At 42.2% G+C, this 16,280-nt stretch overlaps 1 protein-coding gene across 4 annotated transcripts in view; it reads right to left on the bottom strand.

Moving 5' to 3' along the window:
* kalrna (kalirin RhoGEF kinase a) overlaps positions 1–16,280 on the bottom strand; it is a 165,513-nt gene that overhangs the window by 4,708 nt on the left and 144,525 nt on the right. For all 4 annotated transcript variants that reach the window (XM_036540637.1, XM_036540640.1, XM_036540639.1 and 1 more), the window contains 19 exons: positions 16,058–16,161; positions 15,841–15,910; positions 14,794–14,880; positions 14,470–14,562; positions 14,169–14,219; positions 13,921–13,998; positions 12,683–12,868; positions 12,124–12,295; positions 11,732–11,961; positions 9,711–9,961; positions 7,542–7,674; positions 5,971–6,030; positions 3,585–3,612; positions 3,184–3,346; positions 1,873–1,994; positions 1,661–1,792; positions 939–1,106; positions 677–752; positions 10–210 (listed from right to left, as the gene is read on the bottom strand). In XM_036540637.1, the coding sequence (XP_036396530.1) occupies positions 10–210; positions 677–752; positions 939–1,106; positions 1,661–1,792; positions 1,873–1,994; positions 3,184–3,346; positions 3,585–3,612; positions 5,971–6,030; positions 7,542–7,674; positions 9,711–9,961; positions 11,732–11,961; positions 12,124–12,295; positions 12,683–12,868; positions 13,921–13,998; positions 14,169–14,219; positions 14,470–14,562; positions 14,794–14,880; positions 15,841–15,910; positions 16,058–16,161 (2,405 nt within the window). The remainder of the gene's footprint in view (positions 1–9; positions 211–676; positions 753–938; positions 1,107–1,660; positions 1,793–1,872; positions 1,995–3,183; positions 3,347–3,584; positions 3,613–5,970; positions 6,031–7,541; positions 7,675–9,710; positions 9,962–11,731; positions 11,962–12,123; positions 12,296–12,682; positions 12,869–13,920; positions 13,999–14,168; positions 14,220–14,469; positions 14,563–14,793; positions 14,881–15,840; positions 15,911–16,057; positions 16,162–16,280) is intronic.

Below are 16,280 nucleotides of genomic sequence, written 5' to 3'. Positions count from 1 at the left end.
GGCCCTTACAGCTCCAGCACCAGCATGAAGGAGGTTGGGGACTCGTAGGTGTCGCCCAGCTTCACCAGCTGGGGGTGCTGCACGTGCCGGAGGATGTCCGCCTCGTGGGCCACCTGCTCCTTCTTCTGCATCTTCTTGCTGATGCACTTCACCGCCACCTCCTTCTTGGTGGCCTTGTTCAGGCACTTCTTCACCACGGAGAACCGGCCCCTGGAGTCAAGGAGGAGGCCGAGGGGGGGGAGACGAAGTGAACAACATTTACTCTGGGGTTCCAGGTCACAACCCAGATGTTCCCACTGACTTTACGCGGGTAACAGCCGAGCACGTCAAACGACGGCGAGTTCATTGAAGTAAAACTGAAATTCACACACCTGGATATCACGCCTGATTTCAAATTCAGTTCTACAGTTCTAAGTTCTACACTAGCATTGACTAACATTCAATCAAACTCCACAATGGATTTCACATTTTCTAATTTGCAACTTCAGGCTGCAAACAGTGGTTTATCAGTAAGAAGTTGCAGAAATTAAGGGTAAGGCAAAACAGACAAAATCACTAACAGGATGACACTGTCAGCTGTTTGCTAGTAAGCAAAATGTAATACCCTCGTTGTGTAACAGCATTACTAAACAACTTGTGATGTGGTGTGCTCTTCTGGTGAAAAACAGCGCATTACCTTCCAATTTCACTGATTTCTGTGAAAGCAGATTCAAAGTTGTCTTTCCACTGGATACCTGTTCCATCGTAGGAATCTTCAAAAACAAACAAAACAGTCTTTAGTTCACAACAGAAATTGAAAACTTCCTTTGCTTTTGTCTTAATGGGTACTTGTTAAGCACTTAAAGTTGTGACACATTGTACGAAAGGTGCTATAGTAATGAAGTTCATTATTGTTATTAATATTGGTGCTGTGTGTGGAGGTAACAGCCAGTACTCACTCCCGCTGGGCAGGGTCACCATGTTTGAGGGCTCGCTGGGGGGGCTGACTCCCCAGGGGTTGCTGGCGCTGACCCGGAACTGGTAGTGCCCTCCTGGGATGAGCTCCTCGATCTTCACACACATGTCCCCCGTGGTCACCACTGCCGCCTGCTGCCACACCAGTGAGTCTGCAGTGCCAACCACACAGCGGGGCACAGGATGATGGAGGAGCAGGGCCAATCACAGTCACAAACACAAGAGGAAAGAGAGTACAGCCAATCATAGGCAAGCACACAGGATGACAGGAGACCAGGGCCAATCACAGTCACAAACACAAGAGGAAGGAGAGTACGGCCAATCACAGGCAAGCGTACAAGAGGAAAGGAGAGCAGATCTAATCACAGTCTCACACGCACACACACACAAGAGGAAGGACTACAGTGACAATCACAGTCAAGGACACAGGATGACAGGAGGGCAGGGCCAATCCCAGTCATGCGCACAGGGTTAATATAGAGCATAATACTGCTTGTGTCTTAGGGCAGTGCTGAACAGAGGCTGCGCTGACCACGTGTTTGTAATATTAGCTCATCCACTTAAAACTCAATGTCTTCATGAAACATCTGCACAGAATCTCTACAATGTTTGCAACTCAAACTGCCCTAAAACTGTGTGTTTTTACTGCTCCTCTCCCAGGGTTACGCCCATGCCGGCCGCAGGAGAGGAGCGGAGGATGCTGTACCTTCCTGCCTGTACTCCACAGTGTAGCTGGACACGGCGCAGTTCCCCGAGCTGGCTGGGGGGAGCCAGTGCACGATCACCGCTGTGCTGCTCGCTTCCTGGGCCACCGGCCGCGCCGGTGCTGCTGGGATACCTGCCCACAGGGATGGGTTTTCCGTGAGTGTCATTAACACAAAACCCTGAAAACCTCCTCTCCTCATCCCGCGCCCCTACCTTGCACTTTAATGGAGGCAGAGGAGGAGGCAGTTCCGTGGTCGTTGATTGCCACGCAGGTGTAGATGCCCGTGTCCTGGGGCATCAGGTTGCAGATCTTCAGTAGGATGTCCCCTGTTTCTCTGCAAACAGGGACAGAACAGCTCACGTCCTGCACAGCGTCAGCGGAGTGGACAGCAGACAGCGGAGTGCACTGTGAGCTCATCCATTTTTATAATGTTTTTAAAAACACAGCATCACATTTTAAGCATTGTAAAAGCACACAATTAATATTTTCATTTTACAGCATGCATATCAGGCAATGCAAGGCTAAATCAGGTAGAATCAGGTTCCTTCCTCAGGATGATGGGGAAAATATTATGCATTGAAAGCATAGCAGAATTAAAATTAATTATGCGCAATAGAACATATTTTTGTTTTCCCTCAATACCAGCACTGACATGTTGTGACTAGTCTTTAATCTGCCTACAAAATGAGTAAACTGTTTGAAGGTATTTCCAAGAGCGACTTTTGTAACAGATGTTTTTCTTCCACCTAAAAGACATTGAGTTTCACTGGATATGACTAATTATTCCTGGAGGACAGAATGATTACAGTGTGCTTTCATCTCTAGTCCTTTTCCTTACTCATGTCAAACACTATAAATAACCCTGTCCATCCACATGCATACATTACCATCTCGGCTCGTGTGCCGGTATTGTGCTGCATACTCTCTCTGGTAGACGTGCCAGCAAATCAGCATGTTTGGAACCTTACAGCAATCCCTGACTCTTGGCATGCTGACAGCTTCACTTCCACCTGCATTTGAAGTGTTTTTTTTTTTTTTTTTTTTTTTTAAAATCTACTCCTGTAACTGTGCCCAGAGCTGTAATGCACCAACTACTCCACTGGGAATCGCAAACCCTCAGGAAACTATCAAGAAAATGCTGCCCCTCTGCTCTCCCCAGAAACCTGTCTGTCTGAACTAGGTGTTCCAGCCTCCAACCATCAGAAACTCGCCATGTACCTTTCCTTATCAGACCAAGTCCTTCCCTAGGCTTTGGTACTGACAAAATGGCTGCTACTTACTGTTGCAGTCTGAAATTATCTGATATTTGCAGCAGATTCAAGTAGTATAGATTTACAGCATATGAAAGTGATCTATTTGCATGAAATAACCATTTTCTCTGCATTTTAAATGTGAAGCTGAAAACCCTATGACAGTAGTCTATTCATCAGATGTTGCTCCTTGTATATCTGTTGTTTCATCATGTTCCGTTAACATGTTTCACCATGCCTGCAGTGTTTTGAAGAGAAAACCCAACCGGATACCTGATGTTTATGGTGAAGCGGCTATTGTTGACAACCAGGTTCTGATCTGGTCCTTTCAGGGTGATGTTCGGTCTAGGACGACCGCAGACTTTGCAACACAAGACCACGGTCTCACCAAATGCACATGTCACGTCAGCCAGAGGAATCAGGAACTCTGGGGCCACTTGGAGACAAAGTCACATGAAAGATTTTCAGCTGAACATCATTTCACTTGCTCACAGAAACCGCTGCTTTAAACCCTTGGTTGAAACCTTTTGCAAGAGGGTGCATTGTTTCGTGACTGTTTTGATATTGTAGACTTCAAAACAACATTTTTGAGCAGTGCATCTTGGACTGACAAGTGCACAGTGAACATATTTATTTTATACTAAACTACATTATATGATTGATTATAATCTTACCTTCTTGTATAAAATTGGGATTCAGTAGCTGCAAAACAAATGAATGACTGTTAAGATGTGATGGTGAAAATAAACCTTAATATGCATCATTCAATAATTTCAATTTTTCTTAACTGTAGAGTGTTTCACAAATGGACATATACATACCTTATATTTTTCAGCACATCAGAAAAACTTACTTTGGGAATCCAAGTATCATATTCACAAAAAAATGGCATTTTGACATATTACCTGCTATATATTTTTCAGAACTAAAAATGGAGCATGTGCTACAAGTTGGAAAGGCTTGGGCTGCAAGCTTAAAGAGGTCAAATCAAACAATTACAGACATCTACACTGACACTGTGTGGTCCTGCATGCACTTCACAGTATCTCATTTGTAATCCCATTGGTTGCTTTCCAATATAACTGCCCTGCCATCAGAAAAAAATAAATACAATACATGGTTACCAAAACATGGCCACTGGATGGCAGCAATGTTCCATCAAAGAAACAATGGTGCTCCACTTCAGTAGATCTGACCGATCTCAAACTGAGTTTACAATCCTGGAGTACTTCAAAATAATATATTAGCTAAAGTTAACCATTTTTGTCCTTTGCACACTAGAGTGGAAGGGTAACATTAAAGAATAACATTCTCACTCTGTAAGCTGACCTGGTTCACAGCCCCTCAGTCTATTCGCAATTCCAGTTAAGGTGATACAAATGCTATTTCACTGTTATATTGATGCACAGTCAAAAACAGCTCTTTTCTCCATGCAAACACACACAGACAATATTTATAAAATTAAACTGGGATCGTTTGATAAAATGGTCTTTCAAAAATGCATTCAATGTTGTAACTCCTCATCACATAAAACCAGTATTGTGCTATAAAGCAATACTTTCGGGAGCTGTGTTCCTACTATACGTAGGCAAGCTTGTTAAACCGCAAAGGAGTTGATGTTCTCAAGTTAATCCAAAAACATAATGGGAACAGACATGTATACTGCAGACAGATTTCACCCACAGATAAACTTGAAAACAAAGTGAAGAACAGTGAGTGTTCCTTTTCAGAACCAATTGGGATTCTTCTAAAACTACTCAAAATGGAACACCATAGTATCATGCAAACATGACAACCTGCAAACATTCTGTTTGGGTCAGAAAATACTCAATGTGCAGCTGTAAAATTCAATATGATATTCAGGAGGTTAAACTGGCAAATGTACAGTTAACATTTGTACACAGCTGTATTATTTTCCTTAAGCCTGGAAAAGATATTTGATCAATCTACAGTTGGCAATGTGCTTTTGTCTTATTCTCTTGGCTCACTTGCCATCCTTACTTTCGCAGGAAAAATAAACCTCCACTTAGGGGAAATGATGAGTCAGCTGTTGGTAAATTAGTTAGGACTGCTGTAATTGCGACTCAGACTAAATCAGGATATCGCTGAAGGATCCTAGGCTTGCTGCTTGATTTACGCTGTCATTTGCATGGCATCAGACTAAGCCTGCAAGCAAATTAAAGGCAGCATCCCTCGGATTAATGAACAGGATTGCAGTGTGACGTTACATTCGTATCACTTTCAAAACCAGCCACTGGAAAAAAAAAAGTCTGACGTGGAAGCTGAATTTAGATGGTTCAGCAACGTATAGATCTAGATGTCATCATATAATTAATTCACACGAATCACAACATAGCAGCGGAACAGTGCAGAACTGAACCCCTGACATCAGGATCCATGACTAACAAGGACTACACACAAGAACAGGAAGTCGGCACTGACACACAATGGCAGTTAACACACCATTTCGAAAGACATGTTTTTAAGCTTTAGTTTTTTGTTGTTTTTTTTTCCCCACAAATAGCTGAATCTCAGATTATTGTTTCTCCACAGTAACTGTACATACCCATAATGCACCGAGTCTGACAGTTGTCCTCCTAGGAATCCTCGGTATATACCAGGAACTCAAACTCACAAACTGACGTCACTCTTCCCATCACAGTGCAGGAGCTGAAGCCCTAGTGTTTGTGTGCACAACCTCTACAACCACGTGTCTCCGGTCTGGTCTTTGCAGAGCCCCGTCCAGCAGGTTTGAATTTAAGACACCCTCATAAAAGAAATGATTTACCTTTTACTTGGGAACATCCTCTCTTCAATTTTTGAACACTGCTATGAAATGAGGCCTGACCATTTGTAGAATTATGGCCTTATTGAATGGATTTATGAATACTGCATGTTTTAGATGTTCAGAAATGGGTGATGGTTGGTGCACAAACAAACGTACTGAACTGGGGCTCTCAGGGTCACGACCAACGGACCCGACCTCTTACTGGTGGAACAGTGAAAACCTGCAGAGATTCTGATTGGCAGCATGCATAACAGAGTGGCGTACAGTACTACCTCCATGCTAGTTTTGGGGTCTAGCTCATCGCAATCTGACTCCTCTGAGCTGTTAGATTCCTGTGGTATGGAATGAGAGAAAGCAAAATTAGTCGTTGCGGCAGCCAACCGGTTCCCAAGCTGGAGGTCAGAGTTCCTTCAGGGGCTCGGAGGGTCAGGGGCTGTTGTACACACCATCTACTTCATACTGTACTTTGTAGTTGTTCTGAGACATATACTAGAGTCAGATTGATGAGAAGTCTTTTTACCACACTCTGCACCGAAAATAAGATAAGGGGTCTGAACTGAGGGTGTGGCACTGAATGGGATTCCTCTGACAATGGTTGCTTGGGAACCACTGAGCTTGGTGACATAAATTAATATGAATGTATTATGTCAGAGACGTAAGCTGCAAGAACTAGGAAACCATTAGTTCTCATTAAGTGAAAGCCGAAAAAACAAAACAAAATTTTAAAAAATCTCAAAGGATACAAAGCTACATAATGACGTCATACGTGATTAACTTGCCTTTTGCATTTTTTGTTCTTGCTAATACTGTGAAATACCTTAAGTCATATCACAAATAATTTAAGAAATCTTTTCTTCCAAGCACTGTATTCTCACACATGTATGGAATCTTTCTACATCTACTGTACACAGAAGGTATTAGTGTATATGTAGATGATATGGACACTAGGGCAGAAAGCTCTACAGTAGCAAAGATGTAGTTGTGTCTGTATGTAGTGAGATACCTGCAAAGTAAATGTCTTTCGAAATATAAGTTATTAAATAGTGCTGGCCGAGTTCCAGTGATCAATTAGGACTATGTTCCACATTGTTCATTCACAGGAAGGCATACCACAACTGCATAAATCTTGTATGGACACATTCAGAATTTCCCTGAGAAAGAAAAACATTCTGGAACATGTGATCATTTTCCTGTAACTGCCACCCAGGTCACAAAATGGTGCCATTGTGGTTGGAAATAAAAGCATTGGAATTTCTATAGGGACCATGTAGTTTAAAGAATTAAATTTTATTATCTTGGTAGGGTATTTTACTAGTTTTATCAAGCATAATTTTGCTGACTAATACCAATGAATTTTAATTCTTCAATAAAGCTGTCAGCCTAACTCACAATCGTGTTATGAATGGCAGTTCCAGTCGGATCATAACCTACTGAAGCTGGCAACATGCTGTTCTAAGGGCCCAAAAGGACATTGTGAATGGTCAACACAACAAAAAAAACATCATTCACTTCACACAGAACAAAAAAAAAATACATTAGTAATTTTCGCTCAAAATAGCAACAAACACTTATGGCTCTAACACTGTGACATATTACCATTTTTTTTCTATAGTGAACGCAAAATTGTTAGCAGCCGAGTCACACCACTACCAAAATGCTAATCACGAAAGCTGCAGACCAAACAGCGGCAGTTTGTTAGTAACATGCACACAAAAAAGAGGACCAAACCAATAAACTAGATGTGTTTTGCTTGACGTTGTTTGGGAATTACACACAGGTTGGGGGAGAGGGGTTTTGGGGTGGGGGCACGTAGCATAAAGACTCTCATCACCCGCTTACTCACTTTAACAGTGACCTTGCTGCTCAGAATTTCCTTTGGCTTACGCAGTCCATTCTCAACCTTTGCGTCACTTTTGCAAGTGCCCTCCTTTTCCGCCCGCTTTCTCATGCGCAGGGTATGCCATGAGAGAGATTTCCTGCCGTACCAAAAAATGCATCAGTCAAGTGCATCCACCAAACCAGGGGAAGAGGGTAAGGGGGAGGGGGTGTGATGGATAGGAGGTGGGGGGGGGCGGAGGTGCGGGGCCATCCAACTTATTTTTCTGGGGTATTTTTGTTATTTAAAAAAAAGAGAGAAAGAAAAAGTCATACAAAATGTTCTTTCTTCTAGAAACAAAAGAACAAAAAAAATCAAAAAGGGAAAAAATTGTTTTTACATAAAAAGGATTACTTAAATTATACGGGGAAAAAGTGGCATAGGTACATCCAAGGTAGGTTACCTCTAGAACACCAGGTCAGGAATATCTCCCAACCATTTTGATAACGGTATCTATGCTTAAGTTCTGCTTAAAACTGATTTCTGCGTTATTGTGACTGTTATTCACTTATCCTACCTCAATACACTCTTACACCACGGTGGAATCATTTTGTGTAAAAGCAGCAGGAGATACTCTTGTGTCATGATGACAGGACAATCAAATGCTGGCTGATAGTAATCAATTTGTGAATGAAGCTGCTTTGTACACAAATAATTTCTGTTGAGGACCAGTGTGGTTAGTAAAAAAATAAAAAATAAATAAATAAATAAATAGTTTTATTAAACTCACTGCAACACCAACAAAAGTGAACGTAAGTTAAAGGGTGAAACAAACAACCACAAACAAAAATCAAAGATCATCAGGAGGGTGCCATTGGAATACTTTAAATTTAATCCATTCTGAGTTAAAAATATTTCCCCAGGGGGTCCTTTTTATTTTAAAAAAGATACATACACCATCACTTTTCCAAGAGGAGAAATGATCAACTTTAATGAAGTCCACAACTTAGAAATTGTTAGAGAAAAAGAATGCTTTGTCACAATGAAAGTTTACTGTATAGCTTTTTTTTTTTTTTACTTAGGGGGAATACTTCATCTGCAACAATAACTAAGAAGCACAACTATTGCAGATACCAATAAATTCAATTTATTTAAACACCTAAAGATTTATAAATGGAAACCAACAAAATAGAAGATTGGCTTGCACAGATTTAATGCTTAGATTCTGAATTTGGAATAAAAATGAAATACTTTTCCATCTATGTATAACATTAAAATAGCAGAGAGCTGCTGGGAAATGCAGTCTAACTGCAGTTGTAGTATCCACCACTGTTAACATAGCCACTGAAGACTTTTCCTCAGGCAAAACTTCAATTTACCTAAACTGAAAGTTCAACTTACTTTGCCTAGTTCAATCAAATCATGCTCATGTCAAAAAGTATTTTACATATTCAAAATAATACATTTAAAATTATTGGTTACATTACAGGTACAATGATGAGCATTGTGACTATCGTTGTATTGCACAACCTGACTTCATTCATATGAGTTTTCATAAATAGTGCAAAAGACTTTATACAGGAATGTTCTGGAAAGGGTACTGGTAAACAAACAGAAAACATTTTTACAGTAAACTGCCAACGCATCTGATAACGACAAATCAAAATAAAAGAAATCTTTTTTTTTTGAAAATAAAATTAAAATAAGGGAAAAAAATACAAGCTGTACAAACAAATTGCCATAGACAATAACATAAATTCTCTCCGTTTGGAGAAATAAGCCGTCTGTCACAAGGCGATTTTATTTTTGCAAAATACGAAAAAGAAACAAAATGGTGTTAGAAAGGAAATAAAGAGAAACAATCGTCCAGACCAGTCAGTTCCACGTTGATGTAAGATCAGGCTTCTCGGTTCGTGTTCTCTACATGAAACAGGTCATGACTGCGCTACAGTCCTTTTATCCATGTTAATTTATTTAGTAATCAAGTTTTTTTTTTTTTTTTTTTTTTACAGATATTAACAAGAAGAGATGTCAAGTGAGACTTCCCCTGTGCACAGATCCAGCATTTAGGAGTTTGTTCCGAAGGGGAGGGGGGTGTGGGGTATAACCACCAGGGGGCGGAGCTGAGCATCTCTTTCACCTTGCCCTACAATCCGAACACTGCTCCAGTGGGGGGGAGGGCCGGGGGACACTTACTTGATGCTTCCATCAGCACTGTCTATGAGGGCTTTACTGAGCGGGCCCAGGATGTGACCTGGCACCCAGCCTTCGGCGGCGGGGGATTGGCTGTTGGCGGGCCGGTACACCAGGTACATGTTCTGCTGGTTGGTGGCCAGGACCTGGACCATCTCGCCCTGGCTGACGCAGATCTCGTTCTCCTTCAGTGCGCTGTAGTCCTGGGTCACCATCATGGTGGAGGACATCCCGTTACATCCAGCTGTGTCGTGCTGCAGCGGGCGAGAAGGAGGGCACACGGACACCGGGCACACAGAGGAGCCGTGGTCACATGACTGTGCTGAAAACGTCCAGCTCCTTATCCTTAAGGACATCTCGCAACATCCTCTGTACACTTACCACTGGACTTTTAACAGCCTATCCTCCATCCTCCATACGCTTAACACTGGCCTTTTAACACTCCATCCTCTGTACGCTTAACACTGTCTTTTAGCACTCCATCCTCCATACACTTAACACTGGGCTTTCAAAGCTGAGCGCAGACTTTTCTTGCCCAAACAAAAGAGATACAACTCTGCAAGTTTAAGGCTCCTAAAAGGCGAGGGGATTTTCCTCTTTTTTTACACATAAGAAAAACATAGGATATTAGTTAAAACTTTAAATCAGATGAAATCTATTAAAAGAGTAATTTCACATCACACTGGAAAAAAATGACTAACTGCAGGATTTAGAATGCTAAGCAGCTACAGTACAGCAAGGAGCACTAAGAATTAACACTGCTCTGCTGGCTTAAAATTGTTACTTAAAGTTAACGTCAAAGTGCATTGCTTCAAGCCTGAATATTGCTTGATTGATTCTGCTTACAGTTACCTGGCAACAACATTTGACATGATTGATATGCTAATGATAACATGATTATGGAAGCTTGGTGGTTTGCGGATAACTGCCAACCTCTTTGCTACCTCATTTGTCAATCTGAAATGTAAAAGTAATAAAGAACAGGTTGGGAATTAATTTGAAGTACACATAGCTGACATTAAATGAAAGTGAAAACTACACACACCGGTGTTGGGACATATCTCGGTATGTAGTTCCACCTGTATCTTCGAAACTGGTATGAACCTTCAAGACTCACCTCTGATGCACCTCGCCTATAACGACTGCTGTGCCGCAACATTTTAAAGCAACGCCTTCACTGTGCTATGATGAACATTAATATGGCTAAACAAGGCTAAAACAACGTAAATTTAAAAACCCTGCTGTGAAGGCATTGATACCAAGTGTTAATAGGGAGGGGGTACAGCTGCCTGTACTGTTTGATAGAGTTAATGGTGAACCAAAATAAATCATAAGTTTATGATAGTGAAAGTAAAAGAGCCAGGATCATTAAACTGCTCCTTGAGGAACATGTTGACAAGGTGATTCATTAGAGAACAGGAGCATGGGCACACACATGACAGCACCATTAGTTAAAGGCCAAGAATTTCACAACACTACAACACCCTCACTTCGAGGTGGAGTGAAACTAGGCCAGCAGCGCCACTAATAATAGCCTGCTTTGAAAATCACCTCTGATAGCAACAAAAGAAAAAAAACTGCACTGGGAGAGTGCCTATTGTCGGGTTTGGAGGTGGTGCAGAGCTGTGTCATGTTGTGTAATTCTCAGTCTATTCTGAAGTGATGTGGAGCCATGTGGCGTTGGATAATTCTCAGTCTATTTTGACAGGACATAGAGCTGTGTAATACTGGGTAATTCTCAGTCTCTTTTGGTGTTGTATAGACCTGTGTAACATTGAGCAATTCTTAGTGTATTTTGACATGGTATAGAGCTTTGTGGTGCTGGGTAATTCTCAGTCTATTTTGGTGTGGTATAGACCTGTGTAACATTGAGTAATTCTCAGTGTATTCTGACCTGATGTAGAGCTGTGTAATACTGGGTAATTCTCAGTCTGTTCTACTGTGGTGTAAAGCCGTGCTGTACTGTGTGATTATTGTGAAACCATGCTTCCAGGGTCACTCATGTCAGACTCCTTTGGACTCACCCTGGCAGACTCGCCCAGTTTATGGGGGTCGTAGGAGGGGCTGCCGTTAGAGGTAGATATCTTCAGAGGTGTGGAGGCGCGGCCTGAGAGGGGGGGCTTCTCCGCTCCCACGGACGTGGAGGAGAGGGGCCGGCTGTTGGACTGGGCGGGGCGGCCGCCGCCGGACGAGTTTCGGGTCAGGGTATGAGACCCGCCCTCCTTCTTCTGGTATTCAATCGGCGACTGTAGAGCTGTGGAGAAGTTCCAAATGTCAAATTTTCATAAAAATGGCTGCAGAACAATCTAACCCCCCAGTGTACTCTGGAAAAGGTGTGTTTGGATAATAATGGTACACAGAGTTTCATAACAACGGTTATGTATTATTTATTACTATAGCAATCCGGTTCTTTTACCTGACAGGAAGTTGCTCTGAGCCTCCAGCACCTCGTTAATGCTGTGTACCCAGACCTGCTTGATCTCCTGGTTGGCAGCCTGCAGGGTGAATCTCTCAGATGACCCCCGACAGTAGAGGATGAACTTGCAGGGGTCGTTCTCCACATTTGGATCCATGCTCAAGTAGCTCACCTATTAAGAAAAAATATATTTCTTATATATTCTTATTTATTATCTCTCTCTCGTGCATGCACACGCACATGCACATACATATATGTGTCCCAGTCACTTTGACATACATTTACATTTACTTGTGTAATATATTATATATTACACAAGTAGTTGTATCGACTGGCTTCTTTACTAAAAGGCCTCCAGAACACTTTTCTGCCAGCATATGACTAGCATCATGTAAAGCTGCTTAATGTTTACTCAGCACAGTTGGACCACGTATGACAATTGATCAGTGACACATCTATGATGGAGTGGCCCCCAAAATGTTTATCGCATCACGTCTGCAATGGCAACAGGACACCTCCTAAGGCTGTGGTGGGTTTCTGCACCCGCCTGTCTTCACACCTTGATGCTCTTCTTGAACTGGTAGCCCGGCGTGGACGAGCCCTTGCGGAGGAGCTCGCTGAAGATGACTATCTGCTCGAAGAGGAAGACCCTGCGCTCCTTGCTGCGGGACAGGACGCCCGAGTCCTGCTCGGTGACGAAGAAGGTGTCCTGCTGCAGCAGCTTGCCCTGGCTGGTCAGCTTCCCCTGTGGAGCGGAGCACAGGCTGTGTAAATTCTCGCCGAATTAAACACCCAATCAATCCTCTATATGTGCCTCACTACATTACATTATTGTCATTTAGCGGACGCTCTTATCCAGAGCAACTTACATGTGTTACAATTTTCACGTTATACTGCTGGATATTTACTGAGGCAGTTCTGTGTTAAGTACCTTGCGTAAGGGCACAGCAGCAGTGCCCTAGTGGGGAATCGAACCTGCAACCTTTTGGTTACAAGCACTGCTCCTTACCACTATGCTACACTGCCTCCTTGTCTCAACACTGAAACACAGCAACAGTCCTATCTCCCCCTCCTATCACTGAAGAATAAACCACCGAAATGTTGTTGATCCTCTGTATAAATTGATATCAGTCCTCACTCTGTCTTACACTTGGGAGGTTTAAGCTCCGGGTCAGTCTCCTCTTTCGGGGTAATAAAACCAAGGAGTAATAAAACTAAAGCACTGCTTGGACTCTAGGTCAGGTCACGGGCAAACAGCAGGTTTCATTTTCTTGGGGTTACATATGAGCCGTGGAAGCTGTGTTTCTTATCTATATGGTCAGAGATTTTAGCCTCACTGGCTGTCATGGAAAAGTCCACAGAGGAACAATCTTTCCACCCAGCCGTCACCCACCTGTGTCTGACATTTTAAGATCCATTTCAGCTTTAAAAGTAAGTACCTGTGCCCCCGCCCCTCCCCGGTGCAGCGGCGCACTTCCACAGAGACACAGTTCAGGAAAGTAATAAAGAAATCAGAGCTTTAAAAATAGGTTATACTGATGCTTCAGTGCAGGAGGGCCCGAGACAGGAACTGATTCAGCCAGAGGCCTAATCCTCGCCTCACTGTGAGTGACAGCAAGTGAGAATATGGACATATGAACTCCAAAGCACATCATTTCTGTGTGCAGCGCCCAAGTCACCGAGTCTCTGATCTATTGCAAGTATTGTCAAAGCAAAAGACAGATTTAGATTTTTTGTGAACCTGATGAAGGGAATTGAATGTGCAATAATGCTAGGATGTGAAAACCTGTTCAGTACCTCATAGCCTTGCAGTCGTCCCAGGTTCATCATGTCATTGCAGCGTTTGGGCACCAGGAACATTAGATCAACTGCTTTCTGTTAGAAGAACAAACATGGCAATATTATAAAAGCCTAAGAACATTTACATAAACACTCAACACAACTTAACGCAACACAGTTCAGCATGAGCGCAAACTAACATACTACAACGCTTGTGACCCTTGATCCAAAAAATATCAAACAGCTAAACGCTTTCAAGGTCTTACCTCAATTTCCTGACAGTCCACAGCTGCCTTAGTGCTGTATTTCAGGAAGTCCTTGAGGACAGAAGACAAATGTCATTAAACTAAGTATTTTACTGGACCATCTCACTGAGATTTCAAATCTTTTCCATTAAAGATCTGGCCATCAGGCCATTAAAGCAAACATAATATGATTTATCAAACACCCAGCATACACAATGACTATAATGATTCTGTTATGTAATCTTAATAGGCAATCTAAATTATATGGCTGGATGTATCTTATCTCATGGTTGGTGAAGATTTAGAAGGGAATGGCCTTTACCTTGAGAAGCAGCTGGTACTTGGTTATCCTTTGGACTGGCTTAATCAGAAAGTCACTGATGGACAGTCTGGAGTTTATCTCTTGCTGAATCTCCTATGGAACAGGTGCGCCAGGGAAGATATTTAGGAGGGGTGACTAAAGGGCAAACCGATTACTATGTCTCAAGACAAAAGTTGCACTGAAAAGCTTTAACTAATAATATTCCTCACTGATTTCCACTTATCCTTACAAATCTACAGGGGACGGAAAATCCAACATTTTGAGAGAGTGTTGATCAAATGACAAAAACACAGTGAGCAGTTTTGAAAAAACGAAAATGTTTACCTCAAAGTACGAGTCATATTCACTGACAACAAACTCAGACCTGGGCTTATTCTGGCAGTAAACCACGTACATGTGTAACCGTCTCTCCTGTGAAGAAAAAAAAGGCAGTTATACCCATGAGCCTTTGCAAACCCAGCTGACAATACACAATGAGGACTCCTAAAACTCAGTACTGGGCAGCACATCCATGCGCTGGGTTTCTTTCCAACTGAGAGGGAAATTCTCCAGCTTTAAAGAGCTGTTAATTGATCTCTCACACAGCATGCATTAGCTGTATATGATAATTTCACCTCTAAAGCCACATTATGCATTATGTAGTATGTTTACTGAAGAAATTGCCAAAGAGATCAGTTCTAACTCAGATAAGTATTTTGGTGTGCGCCAAAACCAATTCCATCCACTGACAGACATAATCACACTGGAGTCCTAAATGGTGACCATATGGACTCTCAGTTACATACTGCCAAACAAAGTTGAACCAAGTTAGTGCTGCCTCACTTAATATCCTAACCCCCTTAATGTCACTTGCCACTGTCATATGGTTTAAATGTTACATGGAATTTCAATACCATCAAAAACTGAGTTATTGTTTCTCCACAATAGATATTTATAGCATTTTTGCCCTTTATGTGTATGTGTATGAAAATAATGTATTTACCCAAAGACAGTTATATTCTCCTACAAAGCATAGCTTTAGAAACATTATGAACAGCCAACGAAAGTAGGCAGGACAGTGATGTTATGTTACCATCAGCAGTCTCAGAGTCTTGGGTCCTGGCAGTACCATGGGGTGTTTAAGCCCATTAATGTTTAAAGCCCATTAAAATAATGCCCACTTAATATCATCCACATGCAAAGAGGATATTAAGTAAGCTCCACTGTATCTGCCAGTGGACAACTCAGACAGGTCAAATCTGCACTATGTTCAGAGCAACATCCCAGTTTTCCTTATGGCAGAGTATGGGCAGGCCTGCTATGAACTGTCTGTCCTTGACCACAGCTGTGCTCAATCACAACCGGATGGCATGACCAGTCATACACACATACATGTTTTATGAAAAGCTGTGCGAGCAGGTCAGGGTCTTGAGGACATTTCTCCAGTTCGCCGAGGAAGAAACTGCAAGAGGAACAACACAGCCTCCGTTAGATAGATGCCATTTCTCTAAAGATCAGACTGGTCATAAAAACAGCCCTCCTAAAAACATTAGCCTCAGCATCCCCGGTTTCTCATAACATGTCAAATCCTGACTGTTTGAAAACCTACTCTTTGTGCCAGTCATAGATTTGATGGATGTTCCCAAAAACAATCTTGTCTTTTCCTTTCATGTCTTCAGGAACTCCCTTCTCCTCTATTTTCTTCATAAATCCCTGTGAGAAAACAGCGCACAGAACGCAGCGAGGTTAATAACACAACAGAATCACAGAAACCAGATGTAAGCAGAACGCTGAAATTCATCTTAACCGGAATATGAAAGAATAAAATGACC

The sequence above is a fragment of the Megalops cyprinoides genome, chromosome 11 (genome assembly GCF_013368585.1).
Source record: "Megalops cyprinoides isolate fMegCyp1 chromosome 11, fMegCyp1.pri, whole genome shotgun sequence".
NCBI classification, from domain to species: Eukaryota; Metazoa; Chordata; class Actinopteri; order Elopiformes; family Megalopidae; genus Megalops; species Megalops cyprinoides.
Note: the sequence above shows the minus strand (reverse complement) of the source record. Positions and strands in the feature narration are given on the sequence as shown.